This window comes from Vombatus ursinus, unplaced genomic scaffold, assembly GCF_900497805.2.
Source record: "Vombatus ursinus unplaced genomic scaffold, bare-nosed wombat genome assembly UNPS02014786.1, whole genome shotgun sequence".
NCBI lineage: Eukaryota > Metazoa > Chordata > Mammalia > Diprotodontia > Vombatidae > Vombatus > Vombatus ursinus.
The window spans coordinates 18238348-18249160 of record NW_020954564.1 but is presented as its reverse complement, the minus strand read 5'-3'; the positions used below and the strand labels follow the sequence as shown (position 1 = coordinate 18249160).

Sequence of the window (10813 nt, the reverse complement as noted above, 5' to 3'; positions counted from 1 at the left end):
TTTGCATCACCTGAATATTCACCAAGTATGTCTTCTATGTCTTCATCCAAATTTCTGAAACAAATATTGACTAGGCCAAGGTCAAGGCTAGAGCCCTGAGGCACAACACTAGAACCTTGAGATTGATTTTAATCCAATACATTTTGCATATAGTTGTTGAATTCTTTGAGTACGGTTGTTGTACCAGCTTCATAACAATGTAATTGTACTATCATTCATCTCATTTTTCCTAAGCTTATTAACTTTATCAAATGTCTCATTGCCAGGTTTGATTTTATATATATATATATATGTATATACATATTATATATAATATTTTGCATCAGTCCCTAATTCATAAATTCATAGATTTAGAGTTGGAAGAGCCCTTAGAGGTCATCTGATTTAACCCTACTGTTTTATATAAGAGGAAACAGAGGTGTGGAGAGATTAAATGACTTGTCCAGGGTCACAAAGTAAAGTTAGCAGGATCAGGATTTGAACCTATGTCCTCTGACTCCCAAATCCAGTACTCTTTCCATTGTACCATGCTGCCTCTCCAATAATAATTCTGTTAATGAATATGGTGCCATTCAGTCTAATCAAATTTCTCTTCCTTAATTCTTACACAATCAATGTGCAGGGTAGATAAATATTCAAGGTAGGCAAAGATGATATTCTGTAGTAGTCTAGTTTTCAGTTGTACTATATTAGATAATATGAATCATATTTTTAATTATTATTTTACTACCCCCATTCCCCTTATAGTTTCTCTAATTCCTTTTCAAGCTAAATCATATGGTAACAAATGACAAAAACCATTTTTTTCCTCTGAAAGATCTAATTAGACACATGCTTTCATTTATAAAACCTCCTGTGTTCTTCAGTAACTTACATGGAGTAAGTAACTGAGGTGAATTTCAACATGTCTTCAAAGTTCTTTATTTTAGAAATATGACCAGAAATACTATCTACTTGATTTTGCAAAACTTTGAGTACTGCATATTTAAAGATAGTAATTTGACACACCAGGTGTGTAGTAATAACAGGTATACCACAGGTAAATAATTTTATGAAAAATGGAAATTCACCTGAGTTACTGACCTTCAGATTTTTCAGTGCTTTAGAACAAAGGAAAGGACCACCTAGAACCTGTAGCCTAAAACTACAGCACTTATTTGTGCAGCACTTATTAATTTTATGATTATTCACACAGTTGAATTTAAGTGACCAAGTGCTATGCAGATTTTTGTTTTTGATCACCTTTTGTCCTCTTGGCACATTAATTAGAAATTATGTTTAATGATGTCTAGTTCCTCCTTTGCCACTAAAACCTCTCTTATCATGGTGTGCAGGTGATGCTGGGTTTTAGAAGGCCCTGCCATCTAAAAACTTGGCACGTCCTTCCAAGTTGGAAAGGCTTTTCTTATGGGCCCAGCAACAGATACAGGACCAGCCTAGCTAATGGGAGAGAGGCTCAGCACCAGGGGGTGGCCGTTAGTTGAGGAATGTTTTTGGCTACAGCAACTACAAGAGCTAATGAATCAGTTGCTGTATTGGCTTTCAGGCTGAACTGAAGCCTAAATAAAAAGAATTCTTCAGGTTGGTTTTGCAATATGAGGGGTCACAATCTGTACTGATGGAGGATGAAATAAATAATGGATTCTTAAAATAAAGAAATATTAAATTCTTCTTTTAAATACTGGAAATAAAACAATCCCAATCTATTATGTTAGCTACTACTATAGCTTAAAGCATCTATTCCAAGTTTTTTCTTGTGGCTCCTTATGGTTCTTGTTGTCTGTTATCTTCACTGTGTGAAAATGGCTAGGGATGAAATAGCTTGTCACGTGTGTGGTGGCCTCCTTCTGGTTTTCTTCCTTTGCATTACACTCAACTTCCCTCCCCCTAGTGTACTTCTCTCTGATTTCTAAATGCTCCTTTGAATTTGTGACTCCTTCTCAAATACTCCGGCTCATCTGACGCTCATGATCCCTCCATGGAAACAACCTTTAGCAATTGCTTGTTCTTACATATCAGGATGAGGAGAAGCCAAAGTAGGAAAAATGACAGGATGAAGAAGACAAAAACAAGCTTATTACATTTAGAAAATAGTTTTTAAAAAAAACTATGATATAAAACAGGAATCAGGGAGGTGAACAGAAAATGATGGGAGACCTTTGGAGCATAAATGCTCCAAGAACTAATGGATCAGTTCCTATTTTGGCTTTCAGGCTGAATCGATGCCTAAGTAAAAGAACTCTTCTTCTTGGTCTTGCTTTTGAAATGATTCTTTTCAACCATCATTCATCCTCTGCCAAACAAAAATCTGGCCTTTCTTCTGGGGTTTAATACTGAGCTCATCATGCAGAGGTAAGGACTTTTCCAAGTAATCCATAGTATGCAAACTAGGGAGACAGTATTGAGGTTGCATGTTTCCTTTCTGTTTTTATATTAAGGCTGTATCTCACAGGTTAGTGGGCTAAAAAAACACTGTCATAACCTGAACTATAAAAGCTGTAAAATCACTGACCTGTTACATTTCATTGCATCAGTATACAAAGTAGGAAATCACCCTTTAGAGCTAGTTTTAGTGTGGTATAGACTATATCACTCTCCATATAGGTGGCTAGCAAAGGTCCCCATGCACAAAAAAGGAAAGTATGATGGACTGAAATCAAAGGGTTATAAGACTGTGCTTGAGGGGAAATGAGAGAAATCTGCCAACAGAATTGGAGAACTAAGGGGAAAGAGCACTGGGTACTGGGGAGGGTCATTTTTATAACCAAATGTTTATAACCAAAAAGATCATGTATATTTTCACTTCACCTCTACATTATAATGCAATTTTCCAAGGTAAAAGGCTGAAATTTCACCATGAAATCTGTTGTAACAGCCCAGCCCCAAACTGTTCTTAACCTCTTATGCTAAGCTAGGGAGGAATGACAACATTATACATCTTTGCATGCATAAGTGGCAGGTCCACCTTTTGGGTGGTGGTTAGTGAAAAGACAAGAAATTATGCACAATATTTCAAGATGAAGATTTTTTTTTCTTGACATTCTGATTGAAAAATAAAAAGAAATCTAACATAAAAGACAAGGACACTAAAGGAAGGAAATCAGTGTCTCTTGTTTTCAACAAATTCTCATTCTTCTGCATATCAGGAAGGCTACCTCTGAAAGCCAGTCAATCAGCTTCCCTCTAAAGAGTGGGTACAGAACTGGCAGAACAGGCAAATACCTGGTCACACCTGTGTGTAACCGTATTACTTCTTTATATCTAATCACAGCGAAACTGAGTTATCAATAGGAGCAGGATTTCTTGGTTATAGAAAGCAAAGCTAAAGAAAATTCTTATTTGTCATAAAATCAAATGACTTCTTTATCAAATATTTCTATGAAACACTTATAATGTGAAATAAATTAGAATTGTACTGAAAAATAATTATTCATCTAAGTATTTCAAATATAAGAGGTTTGAGGTAAAGAAGAATGAATACTTTTATTTTATTAAAAGTTTCAATCTAAAACCTCAATGAAATCTACCACCTTTATTCCAAGAGGGGCTGATGGTACTTGAACTGAGAAAGCAAGGATCAAGATGGCACCAAATGTTGAAGAGTTACCCAGACTGGCCTAATATGCAGAACAGTTAGTCCAATAGATCAGTGACCGATTTTCCTCAGGAAGTGGTGTCAATACTTTCCTAGAGAGTATAAACTGCTGTAAGAAAAATAAAATGGCAAATATGATTAAGATTGTCTTTACTTCAAGTCAATAATATCTTCATCAAAGGAAGCTGTGAGCTGAAATGGGCTTCCAGAGGGTGGACTCCCCTCTCTGGTGGCCAGAGTATCAGGATCTGAACTTGTAGAAAGGAGACGCCCATCAGAGCTGTCTTCAAAAACAGGTCTTTCAAAAGAGCCTGATAGGATCCTATAAGAAAAGAGAGAAAAATTACTGTGTAAAATAATCGATCAGATTAAGGTAGCTTTTAGCTTCCTCACTGGGGCACAATGGAGTGGAGACTGCTGTCCTAAAAATGACATGTTAAGAAATCTATTTTTTTTTCTCATCCAATTCTACAATAATTGCTGTCATTGACACTGAATTTAAGACATTCAAAGTACTTGACATATTTCATTTGAATCTCACAATGACCCTATGAGGTAGCTACTACAGTATACCCATTTTACAAAAGGAAACTGAGGCTTAGAAAGGTTAATTGACTTGCCCATGCTCACACTAATTGTCAGATGTAGCATTTGAATCTGGTTTTTCTGATTCTAAGTCCAGCAGTACACACACTATGCCTCACCACTTGTCTAGCCCAACAAGCTTTGGAAGTGTGCCAAGTAGGGTCCGGTCCATAACTGACACCAACCTCATAACAGTACAATGTATATACCCCTATGTAGTCATGATTATGCAGAAGGTCATATGAAACAGTTTCAGAGGAGATCTACACAGAGATGCAAATGTTTACGACTATGCTCCATGTTCCTCCACCCCTTCACTCAGTCACAAAGGTGGTGTGGAGGGGTGTACTCTGACTTAGCCATGATGCAATCTGCCAGTTCTGAGTTAGATTTAGGTTCACTGTAAGGAGAAACTTGCTAACTATTAGAACTATCCAAAGGTTGAATGTGTTGCCTTGGGAAATATAGTTGTTCCAATTTATCACTGTGTAGAGCTGTCCACAAACCCAGAAGGGGTCTAACCTGGACAGAGTATAGCAGAACACTTCTCAATGCAGTTAAAAATTAGCCATTGTGTGACATACTGAACTTCTAGTACACTAAAACCCCCAGATTTTTTTTCAGACAAACTGTGGTCTCCCCATGCCTCCCACATCCTATCCTTGTGCAGTTGGGTTTTTCACCCTTGGCTGTTGGAGCACATGCAGGGGCTACAGCAGGCCCAAGTGAAGTCCCTGACACAAGCACATACTTTGCATGCTCTCTCACATAAAGACTGACCTATTCCTGACCTGAGGCCCTTATACACCTTAGGTAATCATATTCATAGTTTAACAGTCTTCCAAGACCAATGGCTGAAGTGTTATGACATGAATTGTATACTACCCAAGGAGCTACTCCTGGTGCACACATAGCCAGGATGTACAGGAAGGAGTTCCATGGAAACTGGTCCCCATTCATGTGTCAGGGCCAGTCAGCTGCATGGAGGGTTCTCGATCGTGCCGCTGACAGATTAGGTCTGAGAGGAGAATGTGTGTGGCTGTGGGCAAGTAGTAGCTATAGTGGTAACTGACTGGAGAGATACCCATTTCTGGGTCACAGAGCAGATTTCTTGTTTCAGAAAGAGGAGGAAATAAGGGAGGCAGCAAGGCCAAAGTAGGCAGGGACAAACCCAGAAGCAAAGTCCAAGATACAGCCATTAGTCAGATTTCAAGAGAAGGGGAACTAGATTGGGGTTGTGGGTGGGGGTAGAAGCAAAATTAGACCCACAGATTCACAGCCACAGTTTGACTGTTTCCACCCCAGAGCCATCAGCTTGGCTTTTTTTTTTTCTTTCTTTTTGTTACCACAAAGAATGTTGCTGTGGATATTTTGTCATACATAGGATTTTTCCATCATTGTCTTCCTTGGGGCACTGGTGGGATGTGGGGTTAAAGAGTATGAACAATTTGGTGACTATTTGTATAGTTCCAAATTGATTTTCAGAATGGCTGGACCAATTCACAACTCCATATTAAAGGCAGTGACAAAGTGGACATAGTGGACAAAGTGCTGGGCCTAGAGACAGGAGGACCTGAGTTCAGATCCAGCCTCAGACACTTATTAGCTGTGTGACCCTGGGCAAGTCATTCAACCTTTATTTTCCTCAACTGTAAAATGGTGATAATAATAGTGCCTATCTCACAAGGTTGTTGTGAGGATCAAATGAAATATTTGTAAAGCACTTAGCACAATGTCTAGCACAGAGTAGATATTTATATTTCTGTAGCCTCTCCATGGACTGCTTCCATTTTTTTTTAACATTTTGGGCAAATTGATGGGTATGAGGTAAAACCTCACAATTATTTTAATTTGAGTTTCTCTTGTTATTAGTGGTTTGAAACAAAATTTCATATAATTATTTATTTTTTAAAATTTTTTTATTTTTTAGTGAGGCAGTCGGGGTTAAGTGACTTGCCCATGGTCACACTGCTAGTACGTGTCAAGTGTTTGGTCTGAGGCCGGATTTGAACTCAGGTCCTCCTGACTTCAGGGCCGGTGCTCTATGCACTGTGCCACCTAGCTGCCCCTCATATAATTATTGATAATTTGCTTTTATTCTCCTGAAAACTAATATGAATATCCTTTGGCCACTCAAAGGATAGTTTTACATGTACTTTAGAGAAAGGGCTATTGGTCATTTTGTGAGCTTTCCAACAATATCTCTACCCTTGTGGATAGCTATCAATATCTATATCTTTGATTAGGAAAGAATGATCTTTCCTCCCTCAGGTTTTTCATAGTAATTTATCTGGACCTCTCCTTTGCATTTATCCTATACTCTCATGTATGACAGTTAATTTGTGTACCTATCTTTCCCTCTTTATTAGATTATTAGCTCTTTAAAAACAGAGTCCGAGTCCTATTTTTTTTTTAATTTCCAGTAATGAGCAGAGTGCCTTCCATATAGCACCAAGTAAGTATTTGTCAAGTTTGTTTAATGATAGATTCTGGAGTTTACCATCTAACACCTTGGCCCATTCAATTTCTCAACCTCTTTGACTTTCATGAATACCATCTTTACTATAGCCTTGCGATTCACAGGCTTGTTCACCTCAACACTACCAATAATGGCTCCACATCCAAGATTCTGCTTTCTGAAATAATTTTCTCTGATTACAATTTCCTGTTCTATTTCTCCCACTTCACTTCTCATGAATCTATTCATCAAATTTATCTTGACCTCCTGCCCCTTAATCCCTCTTTGTTCTCCCCATCCACTATCCCTTTTCAAGCTTCACCTTATTCCCATCAGTCTTGATTCTATAGTCCTCTACCTTTGAATCCCTACTGCCTTCATATCTTCTCTAACCATGAACCTGCAATCTCTTCTTCTCTAACCAGGAACTTGTCTGTTTCAATCTTGCAAATCCCTAACTCTAGGTCATCCTATAATTTGCTTTTTCTGCCCACGGATCCACTTCATTTCAGTAATCACTGCAGGATGAAGTCATGTGATCACACTAAGTCCATAACATATTGATTGTTATTTAACTTTAACCTGGCCCTTGTTACTTCTGTTATTTATCCTGGATTGATTCTCCAGTAGTTATTCCAAACCTTTTTCTCAGATGAACTTGCCTTCTATTTTACTAAGAAGCTTGAAGCCATACAATATGATCCCCCTCATATCCCTTCCTCTCTACCTTAAAAGCCATATTTACATTCCCCTCCTCCTTTTCCTTCTTTTTCCCATTAGATTCCTTGAGTGGAGGGGCTGGGTTTTTTGTTTTTTTGTTTGCTGCTTCTGGTGATATTTGCCTTTCTTTGTATCTCCATTACTTAGCACAGTGCCTGGCATTCAGTAGGCACTTAAAGGAAACTTGCTTTTTTTTTTTTTGTGAGGCAGTTGGTGTTAAGTGAGTTGCCCAAGGTCACACAGCTAGTAATTGTCAAGTGTTTGGTCTGAGGCTGGATTTGAACTCAGGTCCTCCTGACTTCAGGGCCGGTGCTCTATCCACTGTGCCACCTAGCTGCCCCTAAAACATACTTGTTAACTGAACCCTGACTTCATAAGGTAGCATAAGGTCAGTAGAAAATATCCTGGGACAGGACATTAGAACAGGAAGAGATAGTTAACCCAAGAAGGCTTCACACATGATGAGTTACAGCCTAAGATATGAAATGCTTATATAGCACTTGGTCAGTAACTATCATTGTTCTAAGGTACTTAACCATTATACAGTAATTGGATGACATCCTCTGGTGTACTAGAGCAGTATACTGAAGACCATACCTCCTTACACTATTCTCTCCCACTCTCCAAAAGGCTGAGATCCTCAGTTTTTGCATGGCATGTAAGTGAGGCATCCACCCTGAGAATAAAGGTTGTATATTGTAGATGCAGAAGCACCAGCACTTGGGTGGTGAGAGGCGGGGGGGCTGAGAGGGAGGAGATTTCTGTTTATCTAGCTCATCGGTATTTGGTGATGTATTAATAACTATCCTTTGCCTGGGCACTTTGTCTTTTTACTGTACCTATCACTTTAAGTAAAATTACTTTTGCTTTAATTGGGTATGAATACTTATTCTTTTGTGAAATACTGATTCCATCCAATAGAAGACTTAGAAGTTTACATATCCAGCCCTGATCTGTCTCATGAGCTCAAATTTTGCATTTCCAACTGACATCTGGACATGGCCACTTGGATATCCTCCTGCCAACACCTTAAATTTTGCATGTCCAAAACAGAATATATTGTTTCTCCACTGGAAACTTACCACTCTTTTCTAACTTTTTGTAATTCTGCTTATGGCAATATTATCTTCCCAATTATTCAGGTTCAAAACATCAGTCATCTTTGATGACTCATAGAATCTAAAATTCACAGAATCTAAGAATGGGAAGAATTGTCTTCTTTCTCTTTATCCCTGACTTCTCACTCTCCTTCTCATCACCTCTCTCCCACCCCTATTCAATCTGTTGCCAAGTCCTGTAAATTTTACCCTCACAATACCTCTTGCATATGCTCCCTTCTGGCTGACATTGCCACCATGCTGGTACAGTTCCACACCATCTCAAATTTGAACTATTGCAACAGTCTGCTAATTGGTCACCCTCCCTCAAGTCTTTCCTCATTCTATCATCTACAAGATTAAATATACAATCCTCTAGTTGGCATTCAAAACACTTCACAACCTGGCCTTTTGTCCTTTCAGTCTTACCTCCCTCTCCCCCATCACAGTGATCCAGTGACACTATCCTTGCTGTTCCTTGCACAAGACATTACCCCTTCAGGCTCTGTGCATTTTCACTGGCTGTTCCCATGCCTGGAATGCTCTCCTTTCTCATCTTGGCCTCATTGACTCCCTGACTTCCTTCAAGTCCCATCTAAAATTCTATCTTTTTATTTTGGTGAGGCTATTGGGGTTAAGTGGCTTGCCCAGGGTCACACAGCTAGTGAGTGTTATGTGTCTGAGGCCAGATTTGAACTCAGGTCCTCCTGACTCCAGGGCTGGTGCTCTATCCACTGTACCATCTAGCTGCCCCTAAAATCCCATCTTCTATAGGAAGCCTTTCCTGATTCCCCCTTAATGCAACTACCCTCCCTCTATTGATTATCTTCAATTTATCTTGTATATATCTTGTTTGTACAAAGTTGTCTTTATCTTGTTTGCCTTATTACACTGTGAGGGACTCTCTTTTGGCTTTCTTTTTATCCCCAGTACTTAGTATAATGCCTTGGTACCTAGTAGACACTTAATACTTATTGACTGACACCCTCTCTCAGTGCTGTCATCAGCTCTGATGGTCTGAATTGCCATCTCAATGCAGATGACTCTAAAACTATATATCTAGCTTTTATCTCTCTCCTGTCCTGTATTACCAACTGCCTGCTGGGTATCTCACCGGATGTGCTGTTGATATCTCAAACTCCACATGCCCCAAATGAAACATGTTTTCTTTCCCCTAAACCAACTCCTCCTCCAGACTTCCCTATTTCTGACGAAGGCAGCATCATTCTACCAGTAACCCAGGCTCACAATCTCACATTCATCCAGGATGCTTTCCTCTACTTCACTTACCACATGCAGTCATCTGTCAAGTCTTGTGGCTTTAGTCTCTATCCTTCAGCATAATATGGGCCCCTTGGTTTTCATTTTTGCATTGGTTTTCCCAGCACCAAGCACATAGTAGGCAGCTAGATAGAGCACCACGCCTGGGGTCAGGAAGACCTGAGTTTAAATTTGGCCTCAGACACTTATAGCTGTGTAACCCTGGGCAAGCCACTTAACCCTGTCTGCCTCAGTTTCCTCATCTGTGAAGTGAGCTGGGTTAGGAACTGGCAAACCATTCCAGCATCTTTGCCAAGAAAACCCCAAATGAGCTCACAAAGAGTTGGATTTGACTGAAAATGACTGAACAAAAACAATGAATGTCTACTGGACTGGATTGCAGGGAGCTCTGAAGTTCTCCAGCCCAAACCATACACGACCAAGAGTCCTCCCTATAATGCTGTTTCTTTGTAACATACCACTGTCTCTAGTGCTGCCTATGGGAGCCAAGCTGTAGCAAATTCCACACAGCAGCTCTTCAAGTACCAGAAGACTGCTTTTTTTGGGGGGGGGGGAGTGCCTAGGCAATGGGGTTAAGTGACTTGCCCATGGCCACACAGCTAGTAAGTGTCAAGTGTCAAGCGTCTGAGGTCAGATTTGAACTCAGGTCCTCCTGACTCCAGGGCCAGTGCTCTATCCACTGGGCCACCTAGCTGCCTCCAGAAGACTGCTATCAGGTCCCCCACAAGTCTCCCCCTAACTATACTAAACTCCTTTCACTGATCCCCATATGTGATGGTCTCTAGTCCTCTCATCATCCTATTTTCTCTTTTCTGGATGAGCTCCAGCTTGTCCATGCACATCTTAGAGCATGCTGCCCATAACTGAACCCAGGACTCCAGATGTGGCCTGGTCAGGGCAGAGAAGCTTTGAGATCTCCCTTATATGGCAGTCAAGGCTAGCCCCAGCTGTCTTGTTTGCCATATCACACTGTTGACTCACAGTGAGTTTGCAGATCACTCAAACTTCAATTCCATTCAGCAAACATTTATTAATGCCTACGATGTGCCAGGCCAGGCATTGGGCCTGGTACTATGG

The 10813-nt window shown here is 39.9% G+C and overlaps 1 protein-coding gene across 1 annotated transcript in view; it reads right to left on the bottom strand.

Moving 5' to 3' along the window:
* Positions 1 to 3521: 3521 nt before the first annotated feature.
* Positions 3522 to 10813, bottom strand: part of LOC114046880 (GTPase-activating Rap/Ran-GAP domain-like protein 3) — a 196900-nt gene continuing 189608 nt past the window's right edge. The window contains exon 28 of the mRNA XM_027867466.1: positions 3522 to 3917. Coding sequence (XP_027723267.1) covers positions 3746 to 3917 — 172 coding nt within the window. The 3' untranslated portion in view covers positions 3522 to 3745. The remainder of the gene's footprint in view (positions 3918 to 10813) is intronic.